The sequence below is a fragment of the Corythoichthys intestinalis genome, chromosome 15 (assembly GCF_030265065.1).
Source record: "Corythoichthys intestinalis isolate RoL2023-P3 chromosome 15, ASM3026506v1, whole genome shotgun sequence".
Classification (NCBI taxonomy): Eukaryota; Metazoa; Chordata; class Actinopteri; order Syngnathiformes; family Syngnathidae; genus Corythoichthys; species Corythoichthys intestinalis.
This window is the reverse complement of record NC_080409.1, coordinates 44,269,582-44,287,846: the sequence shown is the minus strand read 5'-3', so window position 1 is coordinate 44,287,846 and position 18,265 is coordinate 44,269,582. Positions and strand designations below refer to the sequence as shown.

Sequence of the window (18,265 nt, the reverse complement as noted above, 5' to 3'; positions counted from 1 at the left end):
TTGAATCTTCACCCTCCTGACCAATTTTCTCTCAGCAGCAGCTGATAGCTTGCGTTTTCTTCCTGATCTTGGCAGTGACAAAACTGTGCCATGCACTTTATACTTACAAACAATTGTTTGCACTGTTGCTCTTGGGACCTGCAGCTGCTTTGAAATGGCTCCAAGTGACTTTCCTGACTTGTTCAAGTCAATGATTCGCTTTTTCAGATCCATGTATGTATATTTTTGACCCAGCAGATTTGATCACTTTTTCTGTTAACCCATAATAAAGTCATAAAAGAACCAAACTTCATGAATGTTTTTTGTGACACAAGAAGTATCTGTTCCAATCACTCTATCGGAGAAAAAATCTGAGTTGTAGAAATAACTGGAAACTCAAGAGAGCCATGACATTATGTTCTTCACAAGTGTATGTAAACTTTTGACCACAACTGTATATGTTTAAAAATACATTTTTAAATTGTTACATGGCAGTTTACTGTATTGCATTAAGTCTCTACATTGATAGACAAGTTTGGAAGGTGCTGCGTTTTTGGTTAGCGGCAGAGTTCAAATGTGGTTCCTCAAGGTAAATGAGCATTTTCAACTCGAGGTCTCTTTTAGTCTATTCATATTGCAATATTAACCCTTGAGTAGCAGCCATTATTATAGGCCAAATGTGACCTATGGATTCTCCAGGGTTAAATAGTTTTTCCAAGAACTGTTTTTTTTATATAAACAAGTTTTGCTGTGATTCATTTTTGACTAAAGTTTTAGTCAAAATTTTGTCCCAGTGTTCTTACAATATAAAACTCGACTCAGCCATTCAAATCCCGGAATTTAAGGGCATCTATCTGAAGGATTTCGTATGTTGTGTGAAAAGAGTTCAACAGACGGCAAGAGGTATACCACAATGAAAGCTTTTAAGAACAGCTCAAGGTAATCCGACATTGGTGCCCAAAATCCTGTCAAATATCAGACCTTCAAAATACAAGAACATATTTTGACAACAGTTTAACCATACTTTCTTTGCCCTATGATGGACTTTGCAGCTCGTGTCAAGTGGAACATTAGCATGAACTAAAGGCTTTATGGTGTGACCATGTACAATGAGCCCACGCTACTTCGCGCTTCAAACTTTGCGCCCTCAGTCCATCGCAGATTTTTTTTTTTCCCAATTAAAAAATAAATACAGATGAGCAGTCCAGAACCGATCGCGTAGACTCACTCTTGACCCTCACCCCCTCTCACTGCTCTTTGTTCGTCAGGGTTGCTTATTAAAATTTACGATGATTGACATATGAATGTGTCTGATCTTGTCAGAGTTACAAACTTCAAAAGAGCCGCATGCGTCAATCATCGTTTAACTTTTTAAACAGTTGCTGTGGCAACTCATTGTGTGTGAGCAGCTCGAGCAACTCAATCAAGCATTTAATAAAGCCAAGCATTTTTGACCACTTTATTCTTGTTTAAAAATAATTTGGTGGGACATAAACATGTTTAAAACTTATCATAATTATTAGTATTGTTGCACCGATACCAGTATCGGAAGGGGCGCCGATCCAGCCCGTGTTGGTATCGGTATCGGCAAGTACCAACAACTAGGGCGCTGATACCATTTACTGGCATCACTTGAACGCAGCTGTACTGTCCTCACCAAGACGCTACGGCTCAGTCCTGGCTATACAGCGAGCTAAACTCCCAAATGACGATGCAGGGCATCGTTATGATTTTTTTTTTTTTTTTTTACTTAATTTTGCTGTTGATCCTAACGTCATAACTTGAAGAATGAAGCTAAAACTAGAAATAAAACAAACAATTTCGTCCTCAGTAACAAACATGTTCGCAACAATGCAAATCCGCGATGATTAGCTGCTAATACAGTTATGACATTCACAAACGGTTAGCATGCGTTCGCTAGCGTCCGCGCATCATCCAAACAACTAAACAGGCTATAAGTGTCCGATTGCGATTGGAAACACCCAACAACAATACAAAAGACGATACAGGCGTTGCCCCTTATTATTTGTCACACATACATTTGTATTAGGCGGAAAACACTTGGGTGACTTGAAGTTCCGCTCTGAGACCCCCAATTTGACCAAATTTCAAAATTGTCCGATATGCATGTGTGATACATCATTGGAAAGCTTACAATCTCAATTTTCTGGGGGGGGGATTTTGGACAGGAGGGCATTTTTAAAAAAAAGTTTTTTTAAACAGCAAAACCCTATATAGGTGAGAGCACGCGAGAGCAGAATTACAGACGCCATGACTTTAACGAGATATTATCGCGTACTTAGCTTGTTTCGATCCAAAAACTCCATGTCACATGTAACAATGAGTGTCAAGACACAGCTGGATTTTTGGGGGGATTTTATGGGTGAAACATGGTAATATAACATGGGTCGCGATGCAGAAATCGCAGACATAAGGAGTGGTCGAGATTTTTTTTTCCATATACCCTTTTTTTTCCCCAATTTTTCTTTGTTTTGATCGATTATCATCTAACATATCGGGGAAAATGAGACAGTAACAAAAATATACAATTTAGCGATATTTATGAGGTAAATCGTGACTTTTTTACAGACGCCATTTTTTTTTTCATTGTGACATAATTTGTTTAAAAGTTTAAAATATGTGAGTGAATAATTTTTAAAGTTTTATTTTTATTTTTTTATTTTTTTTAAACAAAATATTAGACATCAATTAGTGATTCTAAGGTGAAAATGACAGACATTTTGAATAAAATATAATTACCTCGTTTTCATGGCTGGGTTGAAACAAAAACGGTTGTGCGACGTCTGTAAACGGGGGTTTCCAAGGTAAAACGGGCAAATTAAAAATAGTTCGGGGGCTTAAAGCACCGTGAATCTGCTATGGCAGCATATAGACAGATTGTTCTATCAAACACAACAGTTGCTTTGGCTTAAAATACAGCAGTTTCTTTTAAAGAGGAGTGCAAGAGCAGAAACTGCTTTTTCAGTCTTGTCAGTGTTTTCCGCCATTAATCTTTTTCCTGTTTCACATAGGTAAGCAGCCCATATTTCAAAAGGTGTGGTATCGGAATGTATCGGTATCGGCCAATACTGCAAAGTCAGGTATCGGTATCGGGGCCAAAAAATGGTATCGGGGCAAGGCAAATTTATTTATATAGCACAATTCAACACAAGGCAATTCAAAGTGCTTTACAATCACATGAAGATCATAAAAATCACATTTAAATCAATACAACGTAAAAAACAAGACAATCAAAATCGGAAATAAAATCATACATAAAAATCGCATTACACTAATTATTACCGTAATTTCCAGAATATAAGGCGCACCTGTGTAAAACGCGCACCCCAAATTTACTTGTAAAATCTAGGGGAAATTATTGTACCCGTGTATAACGCGCACCCTAGCACCAATAAATAGAAGAATACACCAAAATAGAGCTTGTGTATAGATACAGAAATGTCATTTTACTGATTGGTGAAACACAGCACAAGCATAGCACATTGGTAGTTCAAAACATTACCCTAAAATGACAATATGCATGGTAATAATATGATCTGACAACTTCTCCAACTCACGAGAATCCAGGAGAAAACCAAACAGTTGTGATTTTTCTTTTAAAGGCTGCTGTATAAGTTGCTCCTTTCATCATGATAAATAAATGTTTCTTCCATGAAGTGATACGGTAAAATAAAAGTGGGGATTGAAGTTGGAAATCGGAACGAGCACAATCGCTGTTGACTAACAAGAGGAACTATTGTTATTTGGGTTTGAGTTTCCCGAGGGACAGATATAATTTACGGACACAGGAAGTCTGTGTTGTATTACGTTTGTTATGGTCCGAGTTGCCGAGTTGCAATAAACATTGACTCAAATGAGTTCAAGAAACTAAATTCTGTGCTTTATGAAGAGTGAAGAAAGCAGAATTTAACACAGACGAAATCATTCGACCAGTCAGAGTGAAGTATTACCTAAACAAAATGGTGACGTCATGTACTATAATGGTCGGCAACGGATCGCCGTGTACGTTTTCAACACTACATGGCCGTGTAAAAAAAAAAAAAAAATCGGTCTTTATGTATATATAATATATGTATATTTCTGTCTCCATCCCTGTACCCGTGTATAATGCGCACCGTGATTTTACAAGTTGATTTTGGGGGAAAAAAAGTGCGCGTTATATTCAGGAAATTTCGGTATATTTGAAGTGCTTTATATGCTTTTATTACAATACATTTTTTACAAATTTTTTGGGGGGGAGTGAAAAAACATGTCTTATATACCGTAATTTTCGCACTATAAGGTGCACCTGACTATAAGCCGCTACCCACCAAATTTGGCTAGAAAACGGCATTTGTTCATAGATAAGCCGCACTGGACTATAAGCCGCAGCTGTCCTGACTGTATTGTGGACTATTTAGACCAAAAGATATTAACCGGTAACACTTCATTTGACAGCGGCATCATATGACTGTCATTAGACCAAATGAACCACCATGAGGCTTTGAACCAATTGCCTGCAAAGCGCCATTGCTTCAAGAAGCTTCATTTGGCCATCACTGCTCCCTTGGGGGAGACAGACAACCTCTGCTGCCACCTGCAATCAACACTGTTGTTGTCCAACATGCCTCCTAGCATGCATTGCAGCGCTACAGATGTAAATTCAATAAAAATTCATGTTCTGGGCGAATTGTTTCTTCAGTTACTGTTCTAGTTGTTTCATTAATTGCTAGTTATGGTATTTGGTAACACTTTATTTGACAGTGGCGCCATAAGACTGTCATTAGACAATCATAATTATGATATCACACTGTCACGAACATTTATGAATGCTTATAACAGATGTCACTTAGTGTTATCTGGAAAATTATCTCATTTTTGAATGGATGTAAAGAATCCAACCAGGACATAAAAGGAGTTAGTGAGATAATTAGCTGGATGACACTTAATGACATAAGCATTCAGTTATTCCCATAATAGTGTCATGTCATAATTATGACAGTCTTATCACAGTGTTATGATGCCGCTGTCAAATAAGTGTTACCATTTAACCAAAATAAATCAACAAATAAGCCGCACCGGACTAAAGCCGCAGGATTCAAAATGAAGGAAAAAAGTAGCGGCTTATAGTCTGAAAATTACGGTTTATCTCTTTCCAATGCTAAATCTGAATAAATACATTGAACACCCCATAAAAAAATAAAATAAAAAAAAAATTGGGGTGGGGGGCGCTACTTCATGGTTTTCCCACTAATCGCGGCGGATTCTGGTCTGCATTCACCGCGAAAAACGAAGGATCACTGTATTTGTCTACTGTACTATACTTTAAATGATCACTCGAGATACAGTCTTCTTATAGAGAAAGGTCATTTTTTCAAAGTTATTTAACTCATTTACAACATGGGGTTCAATTTCCGGAGAGAGAGAGACTGTATAGGGGCTGCTGTTTTGGTTAGTAACAGAGCTGCTATGGAACTTATTGTTGGCCATAGTTATTTACGACTAAAAATGTCACAACACAAATACTATGCATTGTTTTACTGTAGCTGGTTGCACACAGTGATGCTGCAGACAGCCAGACATTGTCAAGGTAATGTTTGCATCCCCTCCGCCTACCCCCCCACCCATTTTCTCATTCTCCCGACACCCCCAATCATCCTGCATCAACAGGCAGGTGAACCCGCCGCTTGGTTCATCTCTTTCTCCATTTCCTGCTCTTTTTCTTTCTGCTTTTTTCTCCCCCCCACTCTGCTCTATTTCCATTCGCGCGCTTGCACTCCCCACGTGTCGGGGTAATTACCTGGCATTTGCATTGCAAAGTCGCCCGTGCCGCCCTCAGCTCCTCCGCAGGTGATTGAGCTTCATTTCCCCACCAGATAAGAGAGCCAGGAAGAGGAAAAGAGGGAGTTTTAAAAAGGAGAGATAAAGAATTGCAGCAGGGTGTGATGTTATTCTTGCTACATGCGCGGGAACAACGTCTTGACTTCTTCGTTACTTGTAGAGCATATAAGAGGAGGCATTAGGCGCCCACACATAAATAATCATCCTTATTACCGTCACATTTAGTTGCTGCACTGTATTGCAGCTATTTGACTGCAAACCAGTGTTGTGTTTGGCAGCCCTTTTCATTTTCGTCTTAGTCTTTTGGACGATAATACTTATTAGTCTTAGTCATATTTTAGTCATCTCAAAATGTTTGTCTTCGTCTAGTTTTTGGCGACGAAACCTCAAGACCAATTTCGTCTAGTTTTAGTCGAAGTTTACAAAAAAATTTGTTTGTAAAATTAACATTTTTTACTATCAAAATAAATCAATAAAAGTTTCCAACTATTTCGAATGAACTAGCGCTGTACTGATTAATCGATTAACTCGAGTAAATCAATTAGAAAAAAAGCTTCAAATCAAATTTTGCTGCTTCGAGTATTCGTTTAATTAGAGTGGTGTTGTAATGGTTTGTTTTGAAAGTGTTTGCACTTAGGGGCAGTTTACATGGCGACTCTGCGACACAAAGACGCAATGACTGAGTTGCGGACTCGCCTCGCGTGCATATGGTGTCGGCGAAGACGAAAAATTCTGAATCCTACCTCCAAAGTGGAAGAATCCGATTGCGGGGGGTTGAGGGGGGCTTCCTCGGAATGCATATCAAAGTCTCCCGTGGCGCAAGACCGCGTCGTTAACGTCAGCACTCGTACACGTCACATTGGGCGTGCGCAGCGGTGCTACTAAACATTAAAAACAGCAAATATGGCGGAATGTCGGCTTTAATTTACTGTTTTAATAATATTTTTAAATTAAATATGTTGAACGTTTCATTTTTTTGTGCCTTTTTGAGCAAAAGAAGAATGACATTGCTTCGAGTGGGCGGGCATATTTTTTTCCGGGCTGAGGGAGCTTGGTTGGGTCAAAGTGCATCATTTTCTGTCGCCCAGTAAATCTGCACTGCCCCCTAGGGCCTGGCATGAATACTACATCGTTTTCATGCGGAATCACGACATTGTTCAAATGGAGACGCAAATGCAAATTTGACGTTTTTCGTATTCTCGGAGAGTCACCCTGTAAACAGCCCCTTAGTTTTATTGAATTGGGTGGATACAGTGCCCTCCAGTGGAAACAGTGAATATGACAGAACTCATTTCACATGGCTGAATCCAGCTGCTCCCTGTTAAGACAAACATGCATTTTTGTTTGAGCTAATGTTTTTTTAATGCATTCATAATTAAGTTTATCGGTATATTCAGCAGTTTTTTGGGGAGTCAATATGCGTTTGAACCATTTCTGAAGAGCATTGTAAAAAAGAAAAAATTTGCATTTGATAGCATTTAAGCTAACGGGCTTTTGCTATGTAAGTCAGCCAATTGTTCTTTTGTTATACTTTAAAAAATTTTTTTATACCGTTTGTGGCTCAGATCAGATATTTTCATTTTTTTTATGTTCCTTATCCGATACTTTGATTATTCGAACTAACTACTTCATCAATTAATCGACCACTAAAATAATTGATAGCCACAAGGAAAATGCTTGTGACTTGATGACTTTATACACTCAGCAGGAAAATAGAACATTATTTTCAATAAATTATACGCACCTGCACGCCATGAACTACATGTAAAAAAAGTTGTCCGAGAGTTTAAGAGGACGCTCGCCTTTAGCATTAGCCTAATGCTAACGCGAATGCTATGCTAATGCTACGAGTTCCATTTATTGTGAGATAATCACTCAGCACAGACCTTTAAAGGCTAAAGCAACACTGCATATTCTCTCTGGCAAAGAAAACAAACTTACCGTGCGTGCGAGCGTGCATGGAGATTGGAGGCGACACACTGGTGTGTTGGTAAGGTGTGGAGCGGGCGCAGCAAGTCACGAGTGACACAACCAGACACTGCTACGGTGGTTTAAGGCTAACTACACATGAAATGTTCCACATTGTGGACATGTGACGGAAACATGTGCACATTTTTGTCTCATTCTCATCTTGTCAGACGAAACTGGCATTCGTCTCGTTATGGTTTAGTCTCCCAATGCACGTTTTTAGCTCGTCATGAAGAAAAGTGTTCGTTGACGGAATATTTTTATAGTCACGTTGACGAAAACAACACTGCTGCAAACCCATTTTTTTCACTTCACTCAAGCAGAGTCGCATCTTAAGCTTGCTCATATGTCGAATTCTGGCTCCCAAAACAAAGCAAAAACTGTCAACCAAAGGAACGAGAGCTACTTTGCCGATTGCTAGCTTGTGAGACTTTCTGTGCTCAGTGCCTCCAAACATGTTAAAATGAATTTATCATTGAATTAAAGCAACATGCCGTTGGATATGTTACAAAGTGACTACATTGTCATTATCTGTGATGGGATGGTTAGAGGTTTTAATATGGCTATTGGTGCGCATCTGATAGCAATGTTACAGCGAATTAAACATAACTAGCTAAATAGCTTGTTTACACACGATTTACTGTATTTGCATTATTTGGGATCCCTCTGCCATTTATTCTGCGTGCGTTTTAACAAGCTATTATTCCCATTTCCGGATTAACTCCTCCGAAACGGCAAAAAAAGCCACCACAGCAGGCCTCGCTCCAACCTGAGAAGAGGCCTCTGAGCACCGTGGAGTGGCACGAGCTCATTTGCATGCACGCCACCGCCGATATTTATTTAAATTTAATTTCATTCCCGCACGCGGTGTGGCGTAGGCTTTTGTGCCAGAGTCATATTAACCCCTTGACTAGTTATTATGCGGTGCACGGTGTAGCCCACGCGCCATGAATATTCATATCTGTGGCGTTTTCCAACACCCATTGCCCAACCCCCTCCTTCTCACCTTCTTGCTGTGGTGACTCGCAAGTATGCCACACTCAGCCATTTGGCTCTCCCTTCCTCCTTTCTACGAGCTTAACTGCGTTCGTGGTGGTGTCCGCTGAGGCTCGAGAACATGTCATATAAGACGCAGATGCCGAGCAGGGAGCGCGCCCTCGCCGGACGAAAGGAGAAAATGGCTGTTGCAGGTAATTAATGTCATGTCAAGGTGAGGTGGTATTGGTGGTCTTGTCCTAGGCCTCAACTTTGGCAGCCTGACACACTACATCAGCATTATAAATCATCTATAAATTTTGGAAACTAAAAGTTGATGCTCAAACTAGGGCTGTCCCAAACGACTGATTTCCTCCCGATTAGTCAGCCGACTATTTTTACGATTAGTCGACTAATCTAATAATATATATATATATATATATATATATATATATATATATATATATTTTTTTTTTAAATACTTTAATAATGAAATTTTTGTTGAAGCTTATTAATTCACAATTAACATTTCGGGACACCTAAATTCTTTATTAACGTATAAATAAATAACATAAATATCAATAATAAATCACAAACAATGAGGTCAAATGCTGCTTGCATTAACTAGTGCAAAAAAAAAAAAAAAAAGTAAACGGAAGCACTGTGACTTCACCTTTTCAACAGGAGTTATAACAATCCTTACTCTTTTTGTGGTATGTCATCGTCTATATTGTTCTAAATGTTAAAATGAATTGCAATGTCCCAGACAACCAGTTTCAGAATACTTTGTGTGAGTTCAGATGCGTTTTGTGGTGTGCATTCCGCATTTTGGGGGGAGGGGAAAAACTGTTCAACTTTTGTTTGTTTTAACCTGAAAATAGATGACGTAGAGCAGGGGTCCCCAACGACCGGGCCGCGGACCGGTACCGGTCCGTGGCGCATTTGGTACCGGGCCGCGCAGAAATAATAAATAATTTATTAACGACTGCATTCTGGCCGATTGACTTTGGCCTGTGCCGCTTAACAAACCAATATCCCTGTCTACTCTAGATGATATACAACTACAGGATAGGAGGTCGTCATAGAAATGAAATTGATTGGACTGTTAGCAGTACATCTTGTTTTGTATATCTACGTGCGCTTGGCCTCCATAATAACGTATGACGTAGGGCAGGCACATCACATTCGTTTCCGGAAATAATTAGCCCCACAAGAATGACTGAAAAACAGACATCTTTGGACAGATTTTTTACGGGGGAAAGGGAACCAGACGGGCCAGAAGATGAGCCTACAACCTCGAAGAAAACAATATCTATGCTACTTCCCAATCACTAAAGACCAGCGAACTGCGAAGGAGTGGATTCGTGACCCGTATGTGAATAAACCGAGTGATTCTGTGCTACAGGAATATCAGCTTGTAGAGATCGCAAATGACGGCGACCTTAAACGTACATGTGAGACAACAAATCTACCAAGGTTCTGGATTAAAGGATTAAAGATTGGAATATGCTGACATCGCTAGGAGCACACTAAAAACTGTGCTACAATTTCCGACATCCTATCTTTGGGAAGCTAGCTTCTCTCACTCCCATCTCAGGACCATCTCGTCACAACGAAACAAGCTCAGGCCTCCCACTGATTCAGCGGGTGAGTTGTATTTTCCCTGCACTTAACACGACGGGGCTAAAAACAAATGTTAAGTTACATTTGCTGTATTTTTCTGCCGCACGTTACTGGTGTTCTGACAAATTTGGCATGGCCGTAACGTTAAAAAAATAATTGCGAATGCAGCGATTCCAAAGTACACACTACAAACTTAAATTAACTTACATTCGCCATGTTAACTGCACACAACTGCTCACAGCTCTCTCACTTAACGACTTCGCCGTGTCGTTAAGCATTAATTTATGCCATTTTTGTGTTGCACACGTATGTTCATGATGTAAATAGTTTTTTAGCACCGTTGGATAACATTGAGAGGCCAACTGAATATAAAAGAGGGCTTTTTTCACCTCCACAAAAGCTTTGGGAGCAACATTTTATAAGGGTGCAAAATTTGACAGAACACCGGTCTGTGAAAAAAAGACCCAAATCACACCGGTCCATGGTGTAAAAAAGGTTGGGGACCCCTGACGTAGAGGGCACACTGAAATATTACCATAATTGTTTTGAATGAAAGGCACACATACTCACAGTAACAAAAATTAAATATATAGTATTAATTTTATCGTATACTACTATATGTATATACACAATAATACTTTATAATATAAAGTAACTAACATTAGTGCAGTCATGGATTACAGTAAGCAGGCCAGTGCTGTTTCCATGTATACTTTTATTATGTATATACAGGATATATGTGTATATTTTCCCCAAGTGGGACCTTCCATGATCCTAATAAATTTAATAATAATTAAAAATATATATCATACATTATATTATACATATATTAATTATTTTATTACATAAAAATGCATGTTGGTACGACGCACATAAAGGCAACTTCCATTAAAAAAATCGTTAGAAAGTTGTATGGACTTACAATCCGCTAGCTTGTTGTTTCTTAAAATTACACTTGGGTGACGGCGCTGCAAGTGTTCGTTCATAGCCGACGTGCTACCGTGGTATGCGAGCTCAGCTTAGCAAACAGCACACAGGGTGGCACCTTCCATATCTTCCTTAAAATAATTCCAGGCTCTGGCTATTCTGGTCCGCTTTTTTGGCTTTATGCCGCTTTCACGTGTTACCAATTCTGCCCTTTTTGGTAATTGGCGGTGTTTTCAACTCCTTGCCGTAGTGAGGAGTGAACCAGCGATTCACTTGGCTCGTTGTCGTCGGTTCGTCCGATTTCCTCCTCAGGAAGGCGGCGGCGTGCATATAAACACCGAGAGGCGTCGGATGGCTCTTTATAGATACTTTTATTGACCAAAACAAAAACGTGGGGGACGCAGCCACTCAACTCGGCCTTTCCAACCACCGATCTCGCTCCCTCTCTCTCGCTCGCTCGCCCACTTTCTTCCTATTTGCTCAATCTGACAATGCCGGTCACATTGAAATAACAGCGGCCCCCTTGGGGGTGCCAGTAACAACCGCTGGCATCGCGAGCGTCCGCCATTCTAAACTTTATCCGCATGTAATTTTTTTTTTTTAACCCCTCATTACCTGTCGACGGTATGTTTTGCCCGTCGACACATTTACGTCATCGATGACGTCGACAACGTCGACTAGTCGGGACAGCTCTAAAACAAACACAGGAGTGGGAGATACAATGCAAAAACCTAGCCAGAACCACGTCTGTAAGGAGGAAATTTCATTTGTCTGAGACTGTCGGTACCATTACTAAAACAAGTCGTTTTTTTCTGAAATTTGAAGTTAACCCGTTAACACATGAACATATTTTGTCTAAAATTGCATGCCTTTGTTGTTGCCTTATATTATTTAAAAGAAAAAAATGTTCACAATGGCCTGGTTGGGTCCCTTTTTTCAGGACACCGTAACCATCATGTCCAAACTGTTGTTTCCTCCATTGACCAATTATAATCAACATTTTGTTTGGACCCCCACCCCCCAAAAAATCCAAAAATCTTTTGTCAAAATTTGTAGTATTCATGTCCCATTGACAACCAACAGTGTTGGGCACGCTACTTTAAAAAAGTAATTAGTTATAGTTACTCACTACATCTTCCAAAAAGTAACTGAATTAGTAACTGAATTACTCTATAGCAGGGGTCCCCATCTGCCGGGCCGCGGACCAGTACCGGTCCGTGGCGCATTTGCTACCGGGCCGCACAGAAATAATAATTTAATAACGACCGCATTCTGGCCGAATTAACCCTGTGCCCCTGCTTAACACACCAATATCCCTGTCTACTCTAGATATAATACTACGGGATGGATTAGAATGTCGTCATAGAAATCCATTGATTGGACCGCTAGCAGTACATCTCGTTTGTGTATATAATACATCTATGTGCGCTTGTCCTCGATAATAACGTATTACTAGGCCGCGGGTGCAGCACATTTGTTCCCGGAAATAATTAGCCCCCACATGAGCGAAGATGACTGGAAAACAGACGTCTTTGGAGATATTTTTACTGGGAAAAGGGCACCTGACGAGCCTCCAACCTCGGAGACCAACGAACTGCGAAGGAGTGGATTTGTGACCCGTTTGTGAAAAAAACGAGTGATTCGAGAATGTCTGTGCAGCAGGAGGATCAACTTATAGAGATCGCAAATGACGGCGACCTTATTAAACGTACATTTGAGACAACAACTCTACCGAGGTTCTGGATTAAAGTCATTCCGGAATATCCTGACATCGCTACGAGAGCACCTTGCTACAATTTCCAACATCGTATCTTTGTGAAGCGAGCTTCTTAATGCTTAACGACAAGGCGAAGTCATTAATGGTGAGAGCGGTGTGCAGTTGTGTGCAGCTAACATGGCAGGATGTGGTGTGGTGTGGGGTATCTGTGGAGAACTTTTCTACAAGTCCTTCCATGATCAAATGTAAGTTAATATTCCTTTCTTTCAAGAAAGTTTGTAGTGTTTACTTTGGAATCGCTGCATTTGCGCATTTTGCTTTATGCAAAATTTGCATTATGTTTAACGTTACGCGCATGCGCAGAACCGCATCGTTGCAATTTTTGATGGGTTGCAAAATTTGTCAGAACACCGGTCCGTGAAAAAAAGACCCAAATAACACTGGTCCGTGGTGCAAAAAAGGTTGGGGACCCCTGCTCTATAGTAAAAGTAACTAGTTACCTGGTAAAGTAACTATTTCCGTTACTTTAAAAAGAAGTTGTTGTATGTCAAAGAATTAGAAATTTTCTGAGCAGTATTCGAGTCACTTGAATAGAGAAGAACAGACAGGTAGTTGTGTTTTATAGAATCTTGTATTTATTGCACCTCATTCACCAGCAACAGATTTATCCTACACTTGAAGTGCAACAAAAATAAACACCACTGGCATGCAAGGAACTAATTTCACTTTACTACTATTAGTGAGTTTAGTCATATCGCAGTTTCCGACTGAGAAATTTGCTTCTCGCCAGCACAGAATAATGTCGAACATGGCGTTTTGTTTGACTCTGGTGTTGGTCACCTGCCTTGCTTCTTGCCAAAGTGCATCATGGGACGATGGGTCCAGAGGGCCCATCTGGGCATTACGCGCATGAAGGCTCCGCCCCATCGTAAGTTCCTGCTCCGTCTGTCCAAGCAGCTCGGAGACGCCGCATGGCACAAATCTGTTCCACCCCCTTTTCACGGCAGGGGGATTGAGGGGCATCTTAGTTTGTACGAGTCTGGCCCCAATGGGAGTCGTCGAAGTGTATGTTTGCAAGCATGGTCAATTATAGCTTCCTGTACACGTAAGCCCCCCTTCTTTAAAATAAAAGGCCCCTTTCATTGAAGATGCTCCTTGTTTCCTCCCTCCATTCCCTCCCTCCCTTTCTTCCCAACTGTCTTTCCAATGTACTCGCTGACCTTGGCGCGAACGATCCAGTGGCAGATTGCTACATGGTAGGGGCACACCTGCTATTATGTTCAGCCAGTGCAGTATAGACTGCCAATATTTCTTCCAAACAGGATAGCAGAAGCAGTGGGTGTCAGCTGACTAGTATCAATCTCACTGCTGTGTGCTTCATCACAAGTCTCAACAGCTTATTCATAATGGAAATATATTAGAAAATCACCCATACTGTGTATAAACAATACATTGGAAAAACAAGATGGATTTCAAAGACCTCATGGAAACATGAGTAGAAACCGTCCGTAAAACATTTCAGTAGCGTGAAAAATTTCAATTCAAGGGGAACCAAGGGCTCTCTAGTCAAACCTCTGATTAGCTTATCTTTGCCCTATATTGCCCTTCCAGTTTTTCCACTTTTGCTTTGAGATGAACTGCATTTAAAGAAAAATGTGCCTACATAATAGCGGTGGTTTTTAAAGGGCAGGTAAAGATTTAAATTCATGAGCGTTTGACTTGGTTAAATCGTATTGAATGCATCATTCACTGTCTCAAAACGCATAGTTTTTGAGTTACTGCCATAGCAACACCTTAGCAAGGAGGGACGATTCCTGAAGACCTCGCCAGGACTCAAATATACGAAAGTAAATATAGTAAAGATTTTCTGGGTTTTATTCGCGAGATTCGTCTTGCCATCTCGATGTGTAGCCATGAATTGGTCACACGAAGGCTTGAGACTCTATGAGTGGCACAAAAAAACTGCAAGGATTTGGACATCTTTAGTGAGAGTCAAGTGGAATAACTTCTCCCCGGCTCCTCGATCTCATCTTTGTTTTCTACAATTCAGCGACTACAACTTTGAAAGTCTATGAGGATACAACCTTGGTTTTTCAAAGACGTAAGTAGAACCTTACTGGCAATTTGATACGTTTATTACTTGATCGCAACCTGTTTTTTTGTTGTCTATGCTTGCCTGTCATAAGACCACTGATAGGTTGTCCATTCATGTCAATTTGATACATTTATTACTAGATGTACACTCACCGGCCACTTTATTAGGTACACCTGTCCAACTGCTCGTTAACACTTCATTTTTAATCAGCCAATCACATGGTGGCAACTCAGTGCGTTTAGGCATATAGACATGGTTTAAGACAATCTCCTGCAGTTCAAACCGAGCATCAGTATGGGGAAGAAAGGTGATTTGAGTGACTTTGAACGTGGAATGGTTGTTGGTGCCAGAAGGGCTGGTCTGAGTATTTCTGAAACTGCTGATCTCCTGGGATTTTTACGCACAACCATCCCTAGGGTTTACAGAGAATGGTCTGAAAAAGAAAAAATATCCAGTGAGTGGCAGTTCTGTGGGCGGAAATGCCTTGTTGATGGTCAGTGGAGAACGGCCAGACTGGTTCGAGCTGATAGAAAGGCAACAGTGACTCAAATAACCACCCATTACAACCAAGGTAAGCAGAAGAGCATCTCTGAATGCACAGTACGTCGAACTTTGAGGCAAATGGGCTACAGCAGCAGAAGACCACGCCGGGTGCCACTCCTTTCAGCTAAGAACAGGAAACTGAGGCTACAATTTGCACACGCTCATCGAAATTGGACAATAGAAGATTGGAAAAACGTTGCCTGGTCTGATGAGTCTCGATTTCTGCTACGGCATTCGGATGGTAGGGTCAGAATTTGGCGTCAACAACATGAAAGCATGGATCCATCCTGCCTTGTATCCACGGTTCAGGCTGGTGGTGGTGGTGTAATGGAGTGGGGAATATTTTCTTGGCACTCTTTGGGCCCCTTGGTACCAATTGAGTATCGTTGGAACGCCACAGCCTACCTGAGTATTGTTGCTGACCATGTCCATCCCTTTATGACCACAATGTACCCAACTTCTGATGGCTACTTTCAGCAGGATAATGCGCCATGTCATATAGTTGGAATCATCTCAGACTGGTTTCTTGAACATGAAAATGAGTTCACTGTACTCAAATGACCTCCACAGTCACCAGATCTCAATCCAATAGAGCATCTTTGGGATGTGGTGGAACGGGAGATTTGCATCATGGATGTGCAGCCGACAAATCTGCACCAACTTTGTGATGCTATCATGTTAATATGGACCAAACTCTCTGAGGAATGCTTCGAGCACCTTGTTGAATCTATGCTACAAAGAATTGGGGCAGTGCTGAAGGCAAAAGGGGGTCCAACCCGTTACTAGCATAGTGTCCCTAATAAAGTGACCGGTGAGTGTATATAACTACTCGTCTGTTTTTGCAATTACTGATAATTATATCACTGAATGACTGGGGAAATAAAGATTCAGAGACAAATCACAATGCTAAATGCCTACCACTCTTCCTTACATGAAGTGTCAAGCTCCCAAAAGTCTTTGCTATCATTAGCGTCACGAAAGAGTGATCCTGAATGGTTACTTTCAATGGAAATATCACTGATATTGTTGCTGCTGGTATGCTCGCTGTGGATAGTCTATAGTCTTCTGTTGCGTTCAGGAATTTACATCACATTTCCGGTTTGGGAAGGGACTATTAACGGGGTGCAAAAAAAAATAATAATAACGCAAATTATCCTCACAGTTGCATGTTAAAAACGACATGGTTATTTTGACTAACTCTTCCGAAATCCGAAAAGCTCTTCAGCTCCCCTCTAAGTCCAAATCATAGATCTAATGGCGTACCGCAAGCAACACATCACTTCCGCTCATTAATATTCAAGACATTAGCTACTGTTGCTAAGTAGGGACAAGTTACCGTTTGTCCCTAATCGGAAATGAATGGAAATCGTGTACGAAGGAGATGTTTACAGAGCTAAACCTACCAATTCTCTCCGAAAATGATGTGCCTGGTGCCAAATTCACTGGCAAAGATGTGGAAGAACATAAAAAATGTTCAGTTAAAGAGATGGCTTGAGTGTCGAAGGCTGAAAAAGACGAAAAAACCGAGCCAACCTAAGCATAGCTTTAGCTTTTTTATCGACACGACTGACAATGACGTTCTCCTGTTTCAACAAGCTATCCTTTACCATTAGCCTAGTCTTTCTTATATATCCTCTGGTTGTCCTACGTCTCTTACCTTTCTTGGGAGTAATTTAGTTAGCTTTGTGTAGCGATCGCAAATGCTACTTAGTGACAGCCAACGAACACTTTTAATTTTTTCGTTGATAACACATCTTAATTCTACAATTTATTTACACTTCCCCCTTACTAAAGTTGTTATATATATATATATATATATATATATATATAAACAGAAACGGTTGTCAAACAGAAGCAGTACAGCACAACGTTACGCTAAAAGAATAAGTTGAAAATATAGAAATGGCTTACCTTTGTCCTCTGAAAGACCATGCCAACCCAACATAATGTTTGCTGCATATGAAATGTGAATGGATTCACCGAGCTGGTGTTAAAGTCCGCGCAAGTTGATTCAGTCTTCACATTTTTTCCTCCCGAGTTTTTGGTTTTCGGAAACGTAAGAAGAAAACATCCTTCATGTGTCGTAATGTCTAGAGTCGTTTCTACAAGTTCCAATAAAGCAAAGCGTGATCGGCATGTTCGTTTTTGAAAGATGACCGGAGAAAAGTAGCACTAATTATGTTATTTCTATGCGAGGGTGGGTCTGTAATGTCCCACTTCGGCTTTACTTCCGCTTTACGATGCGACGTCACGGTCTAAAAATAGCATGCGTGCGGTACGCCATTCCAAAAGACCTTTCATTTATTCCAACTTTGCTCCTGAAAATGCTTTTATGTGTACAGCATGATTATGTTCAACTATCAAGGTACTCATAAGCAATTTAAAATCTCATCGTTCTACACTGATGATGCAGCATCAAAAGCAACTGGGAGTTTGATAGCTGTCTCAAGAATGCTTTGCCTTTGGAGGGACTTGGAGATCAAACCTACAACTTTCGAGGTTCGGACATGACCACTCCAGCACCCAGACCATTTAGTCCCATCTATCTGTCCTGGGAGTGGATCTCTCCTGACTGTGGTACTCCCCAAGGTTTCTCA

At 40.6% G+C, this 18,265-nt stretch overlaps 2 protein-coding genes across 5 annotated transcripts in view; one reads left to right on the top strand and one right to left on the bottom strand.

Annotated features, from left to right (window-relative positions):
* vgll2b (vestigial-like family member 2b) overlaps positions 1-5,963 on the bottom strand; it is a 124,094-nt gene extending 118,131 nt beyond the window's left edge. Inside the window, exon 1 of the mRNA XM_057858577.1 lies at positions 5,780-5,963. The gene's annotated coding sequence lies outside the window, so the exon portion shown is untranslated. The remainder of the gene's footprint in view (positions 1-5,779) is intronic.
* The window catches only part of msrab (methionine sulfoxide reductase Ab), a 161,560-nt gene that overhangs the window by 27,305 nt on the left and 115,990 nt on the right, over positions 1-18,265 (top strand). Inside the window, exon 1 of one of the 4 annotated variants that reach the window (XM_057858579.1) lies at positions 8,758-8,978. The exons of the other annotated variants lie outside the window; for them this stretch is intronic. Within the exon in view, the coding sequence (XP_057714562.1) occupies positions 8,906-8,978 (73 nt within the window). The 5' untranslated portion in view covers positions 8,758-8,905. Of the gene's footprint in view, positions 1-8,757; positions 8,979-18,265 lie in introns of those variants that run through there. 4 annotated transcript variants of the gene reach the window in all.